This window comes from Prionailurus bengalensis, chromosome A1, assembly GCF_016509475.1.
Source record: "Prionailurus bengalensis isolate Pbe53 chromosome A1, Fcat_Pben_1.1_paternal_pri, whole genome shotgun sequence".
Classification (NCBI taxonomy): Eukaryota; Metazoa; Chordata; class Mammalia; order Carnivora; family Felidae; genus Prionailurus; species Prionailurus bengalensis.
Genome location: NC_057343.1, coordinates 136473866 through 136491966, shown reverse-complemented (window position 1 = coordinate 136491966; position 18101 = coordinate 136473866). Strand labels below are relative to the sequence as shown.

The 18101-nt window shown below is 41.2% G+C and overlaps 1 protein-coding gene across 1 annotated transcript; it reads right to left on the bottom strand.

Annotated features, from left to right (window-relative positions):
* Nucleotides 1–6561: 6561 nt before the first annotated feature.
* Nucleotides 6562–15092, bottom strand: CCNB1 (cyclin B1). The gene is made up of 9 exons (XM_043584571.1): nucleotides 14866–15092; nucleotides 14079–14249; nucleotides 13829–13981; nucleotides 10646–10828; nucleotides 9018–9176; nucleotides 8563–8799; nucleotides 7922–8062; nucleotides 7187–7297; nucleotides 6562–6786 (listed from the first exon to the last, which is right to left on the bottom strand). The coding sequence occupies exons 1-9, from the start codon at nucleotides 14884–14886 to the stop codon at nucleotides 6679–6681; spliced, it is 1284 nt and encodes a 427-aa protein (XP_043440506.1). The 5' UTR covers nucleotides 14887–15092; the 3' UTR covers nucleotides 6562–6678.
* Nucleotides 15093–18101: the final 3009 nt, after the last annotated feature.

Below are 18101 nucleotides of genomic sequence, written 5' to 3'. Positions count from 1 at the left end.
AGGAACAGGCTGGAAAACTCCGACATAAATGGTCGTTCATCCTTGGCTCTGGGACAGGAGATCTTCGAGACAGTTTTGTGGGTATTTTGTGTGTGTGTGTGTTTTGTTTTTTTTGTTGTTGTTGTTGTTGTTTTTGTTTTTTTTTTTAACCCATCTTGGTACTCCCTTAACATTCGCGGGCTTGGAAAGGGAAACACCGGAAGGTTGTTTAAGTAGACTTTCCATCTGAGCTCATAGTGTCCAGACTCCCTCATTTGGCGGAGAACAGTGGCTAGAGTTCAGAGATAACTTAAAGCCCGCTATGAGTCAGTGCATATACTTGAACCCCAGACTTGCAGCGTGAAATTTCACTATCCGTAAGATTCATTCTTACAACAGTCCTGTGCCCCCAAGTGCCACCTTGTCGATTTATCAGCTTGCAATCAAGCTTTTTTAGCTGGGCAGCTAAATGAGCGGCTAATGGAGACAATGTGGGACGTAAAACGCCCCATTGATTGGTAGTTTTTCATTAGGGTCGGTCGTGTAAGGGACACTCTAGCCTTGTAGCACAAGCACGGCAACTCAGACCTCTTTGAACAAGGGAGCCGAGCATTCCCCTCGTATAACTAGTTTCCGCTCAGTTACACTTGATCACACAGTGCTCTCTCCTTTCTTCCTCTTCATTATCAAAGTAACAGCTACCGGCATTGAGTGCAAAGACAGGAATGTAAATACGACGTTAGGTTCGCCACTCCTACCCACAAACTCCTGGAAAAACATGGTTTCCTTTCTTTTCTTCCTTTTTTATGTTTACTTATTTAGAGATAGAGGCAGAGAGAGACGAAAGGGCAGAGAGAGGGGGAGACAGGATCTGAAGCTCTCCGTGCTGACAGCAAGAGAGCCGGATGCCAGGCTGGAAACCATGAAGCATAAGATCATGTCCTGACCCGAAATTAAGAGTAAGTCGCTTAACAGACTGAGCCACCCAGGCACCCCCACCCCCCATTATTTGTTTTATACAAAAAAAATCTTGTGCTTTGGCTTTACCCTGGACGTCTTCCAGTATCTCACATGAATCTCATCCTTTTAAACCTATCAGGTGTCCAAGGCCAAATCTGGGACAAAGACAATGCAGTAGTTCTCCACCTGAGCAGGAATGAGAATCATGGGGAGGACTGGTTTAAAACAGACTACTAGGTGGATGGGAAGATGGGTGAAATAGGTGAAGGGGATTAAAAGCACAGTTACTGTGCAGAACACTGAGTAAAGTGGAGAATTGTTGAATCACTACATTGTACACCTGAAACTAATGTAACACTGTTATACTGGAATTTCAAAAATTAAAAAAAAAAAAAAAAGATTGCTTGGTGTCTCTCCCAAGTTTTGATTATGATTTATGTTTCTAACAAATGCCCAGGTGATGTTCATGCTGCTGGTTCGGGATGACACTTTGAGAAGCACTATGGTACTGGTTTATAACAAAGGTTTTTTGTTTGTTTTTTAATCCATAGTAAAACAAAAAGGGACAGATGTGAGTGTGGAGCTATTCTTTAGAGAATCTCTAATAATATAGAAGGGATAATGCAATTAGGTAATACATCATGTCATTCTAGTGAGGTGTTGGTTTCAAAGTTAATATTAATGAATAATAAAACTAAAGAGAACAGCGCCTTTACAGCAAAGCTGTATCAAGTAGTTACCACCTTAACCGGATGATCAAACACAATATCTTCAGTAGTAACAACTAATATTTAACTCCAATATGCATACGTTGTACAAATCACCTATATTCTTGGGGAATGCATAACCTGAATTTAACTATCAAAAAACAATCAGACAAAAAAAAAAATCAGACAAGAAATCTAAAATGAGGGACATTCTATAAGACAAATGGACTAGACAGTTCATGTCCATGCCTTGAAAAACAAAAAGCATGTATATGGAAACAAATTAATTTTAGTTGGAACCTAAATTGGAAAAAAAAAGTTTGTAAAACATTTTGGGACAATGGAGAAAATTTGAATACACACTGCATATTACACATAGAAGTTGTTAATTGTCTTAGCATGATAAAGATTGTGGTTATTTAGGAAAATGACTGAATTCTTAGGAGATGCATGACCTAGTATTTTAAGGTGACCTTATCTTGACATCTAAAATTTACTTTGAGGGGCACCTGGATGGTTCAGTTGGTTAAGTGTCCTACTTCGGCTCAGGTCATGATCTCATGGTTTGTGAGCTCAAGCCCCACGTTGGGCTCTGTGCCAACAGCTCAGAGCCTGGAGCCTGCTTCCGATTCTGTCTCCCTCTCTTGCTGCCCCTCCCACACTCATGCTCTGTCTCTCAAAGAGGAATAAATGTTAAAATTTTTTTTTTCTTTAAATTTACTTTGAAGTGGCTCTGAGAAAGAAAAATATATGCAAACAGGTATATATCCCCCCCATCACACAAACATACTTTTTTTTTTTTTTTTTTTAATTTTTTTTTTTCAACGTTTATTTATTTTTGGGACAGAGAGAGACAGAGCATGAACGGGGGAGGGGCAGAGAGAGAGGGAGACACAGAATCGGAAGCAGGCTCCAGGCTCTGAGCCATCAGCCCAGAGCCTGACGCGGGGCTCGAACTCACGGACCGCGAGATCGTGACCTGGCTGAAGTCGGACGCTTAACCGACTGCGCCACCCAGGCGCCCCTATACTTTTCTTTCTTTACACCTGTAGTTTAATATTTGCCTACATAAGTACCTACAACTTTGCCCCCTATCAGAAAACAATTCTTTCTTGTATCCTTGGAATATTTACAGAAGTCTTTCAAGTACTTACCCACAGAGAAAACGTGGTTTCAGAGTCTTTTTAAAAACCTCCATTTCCAATGAAATTAAAAATCACCACACAAACAATTCCAAAGTATTCCAAAGGAAAACTACTTAGAGAAACCAATTTGACAATAAATTTCATATATTAAAAAAAAATAAAAATAAAAAAAAAGAAAACTACTTAGAAGTTGAGCAGTTAAGGGGTGCCTGGGTGGCTCAGTCAGTAGAGCAACCAGCTCTTGATTTCGTCCCAGGTCATCATCCCAGGGTTGTGGGATCTAACCCTACGCCCAGCTCTGTGCTCAATGTGAAGCCTGCTTAAGATTCTCTCCCTCCCTCCCTCCCTCTCCCCTTTTCCCTTGCTCACTCTATCTAAAAGAAAAGAAAAAAAGAAAAAAAATTAAAAGGAAAATGAGCAGTTAAATAATCTCCAGATCAAGGAAGGACTGCAAAAGAAATTTTAATGACCAGAAAAAGATGAAAAGGAGGGCTTCAGAAACAAGCTGTCTCAAAGGAGAATGCATCAAGGATTTTACCACTAAAATACATGGAGTACTTAACTGAAACTAGAAAAAGAAAAGAAAAAGAAAAACAGATGGTGAGAATTGATGTAAAAGCTAAAATTACAGTGACCTCTGGCTCTTGGTTTTGGCTCAGGTCATGGAGCTCATGGTTTGGTTCTTGGGTTCAAGCCTCGTGTGTGGGTATGCGGTAACAGTGCGGAGCCTGCTTCGAATTCTCTCTCTCTCAAAGAAACTTAAAAAGTTAAAAAAATAAAAAACTAAAACTACAAAACAAAGGTAGCAGAAATGGTAACACCAAACCTGGCTCTTTTAGTAAATGTGCTGCCGAAGCAAGCACAAAACCCTTTCTCTCAAAACACCAATAAAAACCCTCCAGTCAAGCCCAGTTAGAAAACAAAAGTATAAAGGATGAGACACAAACTATATATACGACTATAATTTTAAGAATCTAGAATAGTTATTTCATATTAATAGAGGGAAGGTAATTCCTAAAAAACACTGGCAATGTAAAACATACCATTCTAAGCAGATCCAGGCCAAAGGACTTTACGGTTTACATTTATTTATTTTTGAGACAGAGAGAGACACAGCACATGTGGGGGTGGGGCAGAGAGAGAGGAAGACACAGAATCTGAAGCAGGCTCCAGGCTCCAGGTTCTGAGCTGTCAGCACAGAGCCTGACGCAGGGCTCAAACTCACAAATTGTGAGATCATGACCTGAGCCTAAGTTGGACGCTTAACTGACTGAGCCACCCCAGTACCCCAGGACTTTACAGTTTAATTAAAAAATTTTTCGGGGTGCCTGGGTGGCTCAGTCGGTTGAGCGTCCGACTCCGGCTCAGGTCATGATCTCATAGTCTGTGGGTTCGGGCCCCGCGTCGGGCTCTGTGTTGACAGCTCGGAGCCTGCTTCAGATTCTGTATCTTCTTCTCCTCTCTCTGCCCCTCCCCTGCTCATGCTCTGTCTCAAAAATAAAAACATTAAAAAATTTTTTTCAATGAACGAGTAACTTTCAATTACGAGATGTAAAAATGTAAATGTCTTTGATCCAACTTAAAGGTAGTAAGAGAAAAACTAGAAAACCATAACAAGACTGAACCAGTTTACCAAATAAGATACAAAATCCTCTCAAAGAAACAGATTAAACCCATGTATCATGAACAAGAATTCATTCCACTTTAGGAAAACTCTAATGTGGAATATTAAAGCTGAAAAAGCAAATGAATTTCCACAGCCTTGCCACTTAACTCTAAACAGAAATAAAAGAAAAAAATCTAAAACATAAAGACTACTTAAAGCCTAACAGCAAAAAGAGTAAATAAAAATACTTCGATGTCTAATCCAGGAACAAAATAGAGGGCTGGGATCTGTTTATTATGATTATTTTGGAGATTCTAATACAATAAACACCATAAACACTGAAAAAAAAAATCTGTAGATTTAAGGCCTAGAGAACTCCATTAAAACAAATGGAGTAAAAAATCAAACCAAAACAAACAAAAAACACAAATTGAATAAAAAAACTGATGTCAGTTGGGTAAGCAAACTACAACTAGCAATAAAATTAGTGGGAAATAGATTGTATTCACAGTAGTGACAAAACCCCCACAAAACCAGCAATAAACTTGACAATACAAGTGCAGTAATTATAGAACTAAAATTCTAACATTCCATTGGAGGGCATGCAACAGATCTTGGAGAAAAATGCTTCTGGATGGGAAGACATGATGTATACTCAAAACCTCAAAGGAGCTTCTCGGTAACTGGACATAACTTTCTGTTATGTTTGAAACTGCCCCCAAATATCTGAGAAATAGTGCTTTGCTTCACCTTACCAGATAATATAATAGTTTTACACTTATCACAGGAAAAAAGATTAGGAAATAGATGGGAATTGTTTCAATTCAGCTGGACAAGGATAATCTTGATCATGTGACACTGGCATAAGTGGGCACCCATCTGGAAGAGTCATACTTTATGCCATATACAGAAAGTTTATTGAGGGATTATAGATATAAATGGGGAAAACTCCAAATTTTACATGTTTACTGTTTTGAGATGGAGTAGATCTTAAGACTGAAAATCCAAAAGCAACTGTAGAAAACAAGATTTGACAATATAAAAACTTCAGTGTCTGCATGGCAAAAGAGCATAAACAATCAAAAGACAAATGACAAAATGGAAAAACCTTACATATCGATAAGTAATCAACAAAAATTTATTCAACCTAGCTATCAGAATTAAAAATTAGGACAGCAAACAACTTAGATTATTTCTTGCCAAATTCACAGAAATTGGAGAATCATTATCTTCGGTTCTGGCAAGGAAGCAGAGAAATCCAGCACTTTTGTACATTGCTGATGACACTTGAGAGTCATCTGGCAGCACCTGCCAAAACTTAGAATGCACATACCTAGAGAACCCAGAGTACAAAAAGGAAAGCATGGTATTTAATGATCAACAGGTTTATCTGTAGGAGCAAAGAGGAAAAGCAATCTGAAGATCAACAGAATGGATAACCTATAGTTTATCCATATTATGGAATGGAAATGCCCACACACAGGTAAGGCCTATACATGTTAAAAGGAATTGCTTATATATAGAATGATTCCATTTCTTAGAAATCCCCCTAACAACTTATTTATAAGCATATTTGTATTTATAGAAGCAAAGAAGGATACAACCCAAACTGTTGTTGGTGTCTTCAGATGGATGGGATTGAGCTGTAAGAGTAGGGGGTGGGGAGTAAATTAACTTTTTTTTAGATACTTTTATGTGTTTTGAGGATCTGCTTTTATTTGATCAATCAAGAAAGTGAAAAAGTGTAGAATATAAAGTTCTTATTTTTGCAAATAAAAAAGTTGATAGTTTAAGAAATAGTGGTAGAAGTAAAAACTACTTAGAATTATGGCAGCAACCACCACAAGAAACAGAAAACAGGAGGACTAGGGGTAAGGTGGCAGATCTTTGACAGAATAAGGCAGCATATTCTCCAAGATAATTGGGCTTACATGCAGTATGCCCTAGAGAACGGCTTTAAATGCCTTCATGACCATAGTAATTCATACAAGAATGCAAAGCCAGGTACATAAAACAAACATCACACAAGTAACAATTATATATATGTGCTGGGTCCCAATAAACTGAAAGCACTTTTTATATTCCCCATCGTATCTTTAACACACCTTTTTGGTTACCCTTGAGTAGGAAGTAGCCACATTCAAATGAGTTAAGGTGTAAGAAATAAAAAGGACCACAAACTTTATTAAAAGTAAGTAAATGTAACATATAATATGTACAGGTGGCACATGGTGCCAATTTTATTTGTAGTTATTATAGTACTCCAACTCAAGTTTACAAGTTACACCTTTGCCACAGCCTTGGCTAAATCTTGAATTAGTGCAGAATTTAGTTGTGCTAGAGTGCTGATCTTAGCATGCTTAGATGTGGCATACTTGTTCTTGATAGTCTGGAAGACAAAAGCATAATAATTAATGAAGGGAAAAAGGAAAACATTGTGAGACCCAATAGTACAGAGAGTCACTTAAAATAATTCCAAGGGCACTTGGGTGGCTCAGTTGGTTAAGCGCCTCGGTTTTGACTCAGATCACGGATCTCAGAATTCGTGGGACAGAGCCCTGTGTTGGGCTCCACACCATTGCCAGCGTGGAGTCTGCTTGGTGTTCTCTCCCTCCCTCCCCCTCATTCTCTTGGTGTTCTCTCTCTCTCAAGTATTAATACACTTAAAACAATAACATTATATATATAAAAAAAAATCAACTCCTTGAAAATAAACTATTCATTTACAGACTTGAAGTCTTAAGTATTTTCACTTGTCCTCCCAACATCTTACAATGCCCCTGACTTACCATGTGCTTTGTAAGCCCACGATTCACCATGACTATATTCTTAGCCAGGTGTTGCATAACATTTAGAAGGGATTCTTCAGTGTATGACAGGTAATGCTGTAAAGTTGGTGTCTATGGCAACAAAAGTTAATGTTAGAAACGCTCACGAAGAATGGTTCTCAGAAAATTTCTGTAAGTTAGTCAAGAGTAGGGGGTAGGAAGAGGGATTCTGTAGGACTGATTATAATTGAAATTTAAGATAAATTTAAGATGCCTTCTTCCCCTAATACTCTTCTTTCATGCTTCTCCAGGACCCTGTACTTATTAAACCTATTATACACTAATGTGCTCAAACCTAATTAAACTTCTTTAATTGCTGACTAGTGTACCCTCCAAAGCTGGGCTCCAAATTGTTTGACACCAACATTCACATGCCTAATACTACTCCTAAGGCCTAGGGTAGCACATGGCACATAGGAGAAATATGTGTAGAATCAGGGAGTATGAATGGACTTCTAGCATGTCATCTGACCTGCCTGAGAGTCTTCATCTGTGTAAGGTGAAATTAGGTAACGAAGTGGGAATATCTTATGAACACATAGTAAACAAGATAACATTTTTAATCATTCTCTCAGTCAATGCTCTATTTTTAGAAATCATTTGAATTGTCCTTTAATGAAAACGGTCCAGTATTAGCGCAAACATCACTTAAAAATTAAAAGCTTCGGGTGATGTAAGTCTGCGGGAAGAGCTTACCCATTCACCATTGTCGAGAATTTTCAGTGCTAGGCAAAAAGCTCCTGCTGCAATCTGAGAAGGAGGAAAGTGCACCATATCGTAATCCAGCATAGTTAGCTCCATCAGGTATTTGGCCAAAGTATGTTGCTCAACATCAACCTGAAACAAAACCCACAGGTCTCTGAGCTTTTGTCAGAATTCTGTTATGGCAATAACCAGTATACCCTTAACTATAATTACAAGTATTTGTCTATAAACTCTCAAATGCTGGGGTGCCTGGGTGGCTCGGTCGGTTGAGCATCTGACTTCGGGTCAGGTCATGATCTCACAGTTTGTGAGATCAAGCCCTACGTCGGGCTCTGTGCTGACAGCTTGGAGCTTGGAGCCTGCTTCCGATTGTGTCTCCCTCCCTCTCTCTCTCTCTGCCCCTCCCCCACTCCCGCTATATCTCTCTCAAAATAAACATTAAAAAAATTTTTTTAAACTGTCAAATTCAACTACCCATGGAAAGCCTCAATGAAAACATTAATACATAGCCTGACTGGAAATAACAGCTTGATGTCTTCCTCATGTAGAGTTATAAGTCGGGTGAATCAGATCTTTGTGATTAGCAATATTTCATAATGTCCCATACTAAAGATTATCCAAGAAGTCTGTACCTCTCCAATCTTAGATGCTCTCCGAAGGAAATGCAGGGGTAGAGGGCGGCCCAGACCAAAATTTAAAGATCTTAGAATCTTCATTTCCATCTGTCTGATTTGGTGCTTGGTGTAAGTGTTGTCAGTCACAAAGGCAAAGTCACCAATTTCTGGAGGGTACATTTCTTCGTATTTACTTGCAATGAACATGGCAGTGACACCAACCAGCTGCAGCATCTTCTTGGGTACACAATTATTCTGCAATGGGAATTCCAACCTGATGAACAACTAATATGTACTTGAAAAAAAAGAGACAACATAGCTATGAAGGGAACATGGGAAAAAACATTCTAATAGCAAAATCTCAATTAATGACATTCTACCCCACAAGACAGATGTTAGCCGGAGAAGTTTGTTTCTTAGGACTCAGCTAGAACCCTGGAATGGAGAACCCTCAGGTACTGAATTATGCTCACCTGCATGAACCGATCAATAATGGAAACAGTCATGTACATGGTCTCCTGCAGTAACCTGAATTTCATTTGAACCTGTACTAGCCAGTCAATTAGGATGGCTCTCATGTTTCCAGTGACTTCACGACCCAGGAGGTATTTTGGTCTTACTGCTTGCTCTTCCTGCAAAAGAATGCTGATTATCCTTTAGAAGCAAGACTCCCTGTGACATTTCTGATCAGAAATATTAGTCATCACAGAACAGTAATGGAGCATTTAGAATCTCTAACAGGTGCCAACTTAATTCTTCATACTGTCACTACAAACAGCTCTATCACTGAGGAAGAAAGCAAACATTAAATAGGGCAGTTTGACAGGTTTTTCATATTGGCAGATCTCACTAAGTTCAACTTACCATCACTGTTACCTGCCCACACTCTGTTATCACTTCAACCCCAAAATATCTTGCCATCATCTCAGATCTTTTCACTTAAGACTATAAACCCAGAACCTGAGCTTTATGAAGTAGAGAAAAACAGCACCAGCTATTTTCCAGATCAGCTGGAACCTATATGCTACCACTCTCCTGCTGTAGGATTTAAACCCCCAACACACCATAGGTAAAAAGAATGAACCATCAAGGACCAACACATACATCTGCTAAACCCACCCCACCAAAGTTAGAAAACTTTAAAAAGGGAGATGAAACCCAAAGTGGAAGCCTGGTCCTGGCAAGGAAGTCTTCTTACAGAACAATTGTATAGAAAATCTTTTGGATGCCCAGAAGAACCAGACAAGAGAGAAAAGATGTTAAATGGTGCTGAAAGAAGAGAATGCCTTATAAACACACAACTGGGCAAATGTGCTTGTTTGCTTTTTTGTTAGCATACAGAATGCTTCCTTGTTTTGGCGGGCAGGAGGAGCAGAGGGCACATGCCACTAATGAAGTTTCAGAAGTGATATGAAGTGGAAGAAAACCAAAAACTTTTTTATTGTACTCTCAGACACAGAAAAATTTCCCTGGTGTTACATGCACATCAGCCACAAGGACCCAAAGTGCCTTGCGTTGCTGGTGGTTATAGTTTTTCGGCATATTCTCCATTATGGCCTACCTCCTGCCTCTAATCCTCAAACACAGAGCCTGGGAATTGCCCATCCTTAACCTATGGGCATTCATTAGGGTTCTGGGGGCACCTGGGTGGCTGAGTTGGTTAAGCATCTGACTTTGGCTCAGGTCATGATCTCGTGGTTCGTTGAGTTTGAGGCCTGCATCAGGCTCTAGGCTGACAGCTCAGAGCCTGGAGCCTGCTATAGATTCTATGTCTCCCTCTCTCTGTGCCCCTCCCCAGCTTGCACTCTCTTTCTTAAAAATAAACATCAAAAAATTTTTTTTGAAAAAGAGAGAAAAAAAAAAAAAGCATTCGGGCAGTACCCAGTGTCACTTTGAATTTTCTCTGTCCAAAATGGCAAACAAAAGATATCCTTGGTTTGTCTGGGGACTTGATTTTTGGTACCCCACGAAGAATTTCCAAGTGGCATATGTTAAGAAACGCTACTTACATCCTGCTTGAATTCTTGTAAACAAAGTAAAATATCTTTAATAAAGCTAAGCACCATTTCGAAAAAACAAATATTCTGGAAGTAATACAGACCTCAAGTTGTCTCAGATAAGCATAAATATCTTTCACATATTCACTACAAAGGTTTGGATCAGCTCCATCTTCTGCATCCACATCGTTCACTGCAAGAATTACATCAGAGAAAGCCTGACACAGATATTCTTCTGCAGGGGCACATCCAGACGTTTCCATTGGGCTTGGAGACGGAGTATCAACCTTGAAATAGAGAAACCTTTTGAAATAATAGCAAAGAGAAGCATACCATCCGGGAATGAAGGCCCAATTATTGGTACCAATTCAACAGACCAACTGCTAAAGAGACATATAATTCACAATTCATTTCCTTAAAGGAAAATTAGTTTCTTTTCAAATTTATTCAGTTTCTCTTTAGGACATGATTAATACAAAAGTGAAATGCCCAAACAGAATGAGCCACTTTGAAATAAGTAGAACCTCGACACGAATGGGTAAAACAGAGAAAAAGCAAACAAAATCACATGTTAGACTTTCTTCTAAAGGAAATGAGTAAATAACAAATCTGTTTATCAGTGTCATGTGAAGTCAATCCAAATGAATGAGTCTTTTGTCTTCATTTCAAAACACGGACTGCTTCTCACTGCCCAGGAAAACACAATGTCTGTCCTGACTACCAAGGACTAACAGAGTTCATTCGTTATCATTAACCATTTCCTTCAAGCTCCAGTTTCCCCTTTGTTCAAACATTCATTGATCATGTTCTTCTAGTCAAGCCCTGTGCAAGACATGGTCTTTACAGTGTCCTCAAAGGGATTTGAATCTATCTATCTATCTATCTATTTTTTTATTTTTTAATATTTATTTCTGAGACAGAGAGAGACAGAGCATGAGTGGGGGAGGGGAAGAGAGCGAGGGAGGCACAGAACCCCAAGCAGGCTCCAGGCTCAGAGCTGTCAGCACAGAGCTCAACATGGGGCTTGAACTCACAAACTGTGAGATCATGACCTGAGCCGAAGTGGATTCACTCAAGTGGCTGAGCCACCCAGGCACCCCAAAGGGATTTGGATTTAGAAGACAGAAGTAAATAAAATGAGGAGATAAGAGTCTAAAAACAGGGGTGGGGAAAGTTAGGGAAAATTTCAGGAGTTGACGTTTGAGCTGTTTTGAAAGATGAAAAGATTACTAGCTAAAAGAGTGTGAGGGTAGGAAAGGCCTTTTTTAAATAAGTGGGACAGCAAAGACCATCAGAATGGGACTTTCAAGGAAACCACACATAGTTGGTATGACTGTACATGCTATAGGTTTCATGTGTCATGTCCAGAATGTTAATACTAAAGCAACAGCCTCAGATCTCCCACCCTTAGATATAAGGGGCTAGGCTGAATGACTTTTACAGATCATTTTCTCAACTGGTTTTAACTACTTTGTTTGGTTTGTATGTTATGTATGTATGTATGTATGTATGTATGTATGCATGCAATTTTTTATTTAGGAGTGGAGCCTGTGCTTGATCCCACCACCCTGGCAGATCCTAGGACCTGAGCAGAAATCAAGAGTGGGAGCGGCGCCTGGGTGGCACAGTCAGTTAAGCGTCCGACTTCAGCCAGGTCACGATCTCGCGGTCCGTGAGTTCGAGCCCCGCGTCGGGCTCTGGGCTGATGGCTCAGAGCCTGGAGCCTGTTTCCGATTCTGTGTCTCCCTCTCTCTCTGCCCCTCCCCCGTTCATGCTCTGTCTCTCTCTGTCCCAAAAATAAATAAATGTTGAAAAAAAAAAAAACTGCTTTAAAAAAAGAAATCAAGAGTGGGATGCTCAATTTACTGAACCACCCAGGGGCACCTACTTTTTGTTTTTTAATTTAAAGATGCCATTGTAGGGGCACCTGGGTGGCTCAGTCTGTTAAGCGTCCAACTTTGGCTCAGGTCATCTCCAGTTTATGGTCGAGCCCCACATCGAGCCCTGCACTCTCAGTGCAGAGCCTGCTTGGGATTCACTGTCTCTCCCTCTCTCTCTGCCCCTACCCTACTCTCTCTCATGTGCTGTCTCAAAATAAACACTGAAAAAAAAAAGTATTCTTATAAAATTAGAGCTTCATTAAATGCAGTCCATTGTAAATTCAGCAAAGCCCCTTTTAGGTGCCCTGTTTCTCCTTCAAAGGAGTGGATATATTTACATGACTGATGTTTAGTTAAGTTCTTAATTTTAGTTTTTGAGGCCAAATGTTAACACATTTTATCTACTCTGAAAATCTACATTTTTTTCTGCTTTCACTTTTATATATTCCAGTGTTACAGGCTTATTAATTATTCAGTGGCCACATTAGGGAATAAAAGGATTCAAGATCATCTGTTTCAGTCAATAAATTCTGGTCAGATGGCTTGTACCAAAGACAGTAAAATCTTTGATCCATGCACATATGATAAATCAATACCATTAATAAAGACCGGGAGGGGCTCCTGGGTGTCTCAGTCTCTTAAGCTTCCAACGACTCTTGATTTTGGCTCAGGTCATGATCTCATGGTTCGAGGGTTTGACCCCGCAGTGGGCTCCACATTGAAAGCATGGAGACTGCTTGGGATTCTCTCTCCCTCTCTCTGCCCCTTTGAGAGAACTTTCTCTTTCAAATAAACTTAAAAATAAATAAACAAATAAATAAATAAATAAATAAATAAATAAATAAATAAAAAAAAGAGGGGGGAGGCAGTATAACAAAAACGATTTAGAGCCTAGGTTCTGAAGCCAGATGGCCTGGGTTTAAGTCCATATGTGTGATCAGATGTGTGACTCTAGAAAATTTACCCAATACTTCACTAAGCCATTATCTAAAAAGTAGAGGTAGTAATACAAGTAAGAGAGTCCATACAAAGATTGGGTGAGTTATGGGGCGCCTGGGTGGCCCAGTTGGTTAAGTGTCTGACTTTGGTTCAGGTCATGATCTCTGGGTTTGTGGATTTGAGCACTGCATCAGGCTTTGTGCTGACAGCTCAGAGCCCAGAGCCTGCTTCGGATTCTGTGTCTCCCCCTCTCTCTGCCTCTCCCTCGCTCACACACACTCTCTCTCTCAAAAATAAATAAACATTAAAAAAAAATTAAAGATTGGGGGAGTTAAATGTATTTGAAGTGCAGAGGCTACCTCCTGCTAAGCACTCTATAAATGTTACTATTATTACTATTTGTTCAAACACTGATTCCACGTTATTATTAAATGAGGGAAAGAAACAACCAAACCAAAGTAAGTTTACCAAAATAGGCTCCGGAGAAAGCTTTTCTTCTTTAACAGGCTCATGTTCTGGCTCTGGTTCTGGCACAGGTACAGACACAGGCTCGGGTGCTTTGTCCAGAGGTTTTGGTATTTTTTTAGCAATAACTTTTCCAGGAGCCAAAGTTTTTGCTTCCTGTGGATGAAAGAAGAAAATGAACTGTTTCTGCATCAAGGGTCACAGCTGTAAGGTGGACTCTTACAGAGAAGTTAGATCAGGAAGAGGTAGTTACCTTTTTCAGAGGCAATTTGGCTTGTGGCTGTTCACTGACTTTGTTACCAATGTCTCCGAGGGCTGTTCTTGGCCTCAGTCCCGGCTTGGAGGCTGCAACAGTGGCCAGAGGCACGCGCTTTGCGCCTGCCATACTGATCTTTGCCTTATTTTCAACATTAACTTTCGTGTTCTGAAAGAAGCAAGACCACTTTCAGAGCTGGCCCAATCAGAGCGGAGTAAGTCAAGGGTCAATTAAGGTGGGGCAAGAAAGAGGCTCTCAGGACAAAAGTTGGCTGTAAAAAAAGGGTTCCCAAGGAAAACCGGGGTTCCAGGATCTACTCTTCGGTAGTGACATGTCAATTTCTTCCCAGAACCTCTTCACTCATCTATTCAGGGGTGGTCGGTTTAGTCCCGGTCGACCCTAAAATTCCACGAATTTACATTTGAAAGGAAATAGAAAAGCCTGCAATTGCAGGCATTTTCTCTCCGGGAAGGGGGTTATGAGGTTGGTGGGTGTCGGCTCTGAGGCCCTCTATCACATTTTAAAAGAGGTTTCCTGTGGACCCTCCATCGCCCTCCCCACTCGCGGCAAGCATTTATCCAAGGCTGGTCCAGTTCTCTTCCTCTCTCCGTCGGTCCACCTAACTCCCCCACCAAGCCAGGGGCCCACCGATCCCCCCCGCCCCCGTCCTCCTCCCCAAATCGCTGCCCTGGTCCGCTCGAGAGCCTCCGGCAGGCGACAGAGGATGTGAGGACACGCAGCAAGCCAGGAAGGCCGCGTTTGTTCATCGTCCGCAGCAGCTCACCCTGGTGACCCGGAGCGCCATGGCTTCCTCTTCACCAGGCAGCAGCTCAACGGGGAGAAGCAGAGCACGGGAGCCACCGAAGAGCCGGGGACCTGAACGCACCGCAGACCAACAGTCGTTCCACCGCAGCACGCCGGGAGGAGCAGTACTCAGCCTCAGGTTTAAACCCCGCACTGCTCCCTCCTCATTGGTCTGTTCGTGGCACTCGCTCCCTTCCCATTGGCGGCTGCCTGTTCCTCCGAGAATGCGTTTCCTGGGCGATCCCGCGGAGACGTTCGAGAGGGGGCGGGGCCAGGCCTCTGCTCTCTGGCAGCTGTGCTGCCACCTGGAGAGGCGAGCAGGCAGTGTGCCGCCGGCCTGGAGAAGAGACCTTGAGCGCAGCGGGAGCTCGCCCAGGGAGTGGCTGGTGGCCTCTGAAAAGTGCCAGTGGGGCAGCGAGAGTTGGAGAAACTGAGAAGCAGTTATGGCTGTAATCTTGCTTATTGTTACACACTTTCCTCTTCTGCAGTGGACTGTAGCAGGAAAGGGTTTAAAATACATTCTTTCATTTGATTTGAATATCTTTCATTTGTTTTCATTCCTGGGGTGGAGGAACTGAAGCTCAGAGAGGGTTTGGGTGACTTTCCCAGGATCACAAAATGAATTACGTGGGACCGAAACTTTGGCTATTTTTTGGATCCCTGAAGTTTCCACAGCACAAATTGTATGTTAAGAAAATTGTCAGCTTCGGGGCGCCTGGGTGACTCAGTCGGTTTAGCGTCCGACTTCGGCTCAGGTCAGGATCCCACGGTTCGTGGGTTCGAACCCCCGCCCCCCGTCAGGCTCTGTGCTGGCCGCTGGGAGTCTGCTTTGGAGTCTGTGTCTCCCTCTCGCTCTGCTCCTCCCCCACTCAGTCACTCTCTCTCTCTCTCTCAAAAATAAGTAAACATTAAAAAGAATATTGTCAGCTTTTTAACCCGCCAGATTACTTTAATCCAATTGCTTCCCAAAGCCAATCTTTTATTTTAGCTTTTTATTTGAAAATGATTTCAAATTTAGGAAAGTTGCAAACAAAATTATTACAAAGAACATACATATACCTTTTGCCCAGATTCAAGTACCCTTAACATATTACTTCATTTGCTTTATCATTTATTTTTCTCTCTTTCTATATATATCTCTATGTCTCACTGTATATAAAAATTTTCTTCCTGGGGCACCTGGGTGGCTGGCTCAGCTGGTTAAGCCTCTGACTCTTGATTTCAGCTCAGGTCATGATCTCAGGATTTGCAAAATCGATCTTACTGTCAGCACAGAGCCTTCTTGGGATTCTCTCTTCCTCTCTCTACCCCTCTCCTGCTTGCAGTCTCCCTCTCTCTCTCTCTCTCTCTGTCTCAAAATTAATGAACTCTATGAAAAATTTGTTTCTTCCTGAAACATTGGATGGTAAGTTATACATACTTACGGCCCTTTATCCCTTAATTCTTTGGTGTGCATTTCCTAAGAAAAAAGGATAATCTCATATATAACCACAATACAGTTATCAACTTCATAAGTATACTGTTTTTAATGTTTATTTTTATTTGTTTATTATTATTTTTTTCAACGTTTATTTATTTTTTTGGGACAGAGAGAGACAGAGCATGAACGAGGGAGGGGCAGAGAGAGAGGGAGACACAGAATCCGAAACAGGCTCCAGGCTCTGAGCCATCAGACCAGAGCCCGACGCGGGGCTCGAACTCACGGACCGCGAGATCGTGACCTGGCTGAAGTCGGACGCTTAACTGACTGCGCCACCCAGGCGCCCCAAATGTTTATTTTTAGAGAGAGAGTGCACATGTGCATGCACATGAGCAGGTGAAGAGCACAGACAGAGGGAGAGAGAGAATCCCAAGCAGGCTCGGAACTATCAGCACAAAGCCTATCTCAAGGCTCAATCTCATGAACCATGAGATCATGACCTGAGCCAAAATCAAGTGTCAGCAGCTTAACCAACTGAGGTGCCTCATAAGTTTACTTTATTACAATATTAAATGCAACCTAGTTTATATTCCAGATTTGTCAGTTGATCTCATAATGTCACTTACAGCGTCTTCCCTCCTCCAGTAGAGGATGCAGTCTAGAGCCAGATGTTGCATTTAGCTTCCTTTAATCTGGAACAGTTCCCACAGCTTTTGCTACAATGCATAGGACAGCTCCCACCCTCCCAAACACATACACAAATAATTATTCAGCCCAAAATGTCAATAGTCTGGTAGAGCCAGAGTTGAGAAATCTTGCCAACTGTGTACATACCTATAGACTCATTCAATATGCTAGTTTTGGGTTTTGTTTTGTTTTGCTTTGCTTAATTAGCATTAAGTACCATGGATCACCTCCTTTCTTTACAATATTTAAAAATGTGTGTGTCTTCCTCCTAAGTGAGCTAACTATACAGTGTGAAGTCAATGAACTCAATGTTCTCTCCTCTGGCCAAGTTAATAGGGCTGACTACATACCAGGCCCTGTTCTAAGTGCTAGGAATATATCTCTGAACAAAACAGAGAAGTGCCTCATTCTCACAAACCTTATATTCCAGTAAGAGAGAGATAGAAAGAGAAAGAGAGAGACACAGAGAGAGAGAGAGAGAGGGAGAGAGAGAGAGAACAGGTAAATAAACAAAGTGAAAAAAAGAAAAGTCAGATACTACCAAGTGCTAGGCAGAGAATGAAAAGAAAGTGATATAAATAGAGTAACTTGGTAGCTAACTTGGACTTGGTAGTCAGGGATGGTCTGAGAAGGTGACATAATTCCTAGGTTAAGGTGAGGTTTAAATGACAAGAAGGAGAACATTCCAGATAGAGGAAATAGCCTTTTAAATACCCAGGGATAGCAATGAATTTGTCATATTCTGAAAAGCGTGTAGCTAGAGTATGGGGGATAGAGTGAAAATGAGATTGGAGAAATTAGAAAGGATAAAATTACACAAGTCTTTGTAAAGCAAGGTAAAGAGTCTGGGCTATGTAAATGCAGTGCAAGCTTTTGGAGGGTTTCAAGCCAAACTGTGGCATAATCCATCTTTCAAAAAGATTACCTTAGTTACTGTGGAGATAATGTATGTAGGTGGGGAGGAGGAGGGAAGCAGAAGGAAGGAAAAGAACAGTCAGAGGAGCCTTTAAGAAACCATTGTAGGAGGGGCGCTTGGGTGGCTCAGTCAGATAAGCATGCGACTCCTGATCTCAGGGTCGTGAGTTCGAGCCCAGTATTGGGCTCTGGGC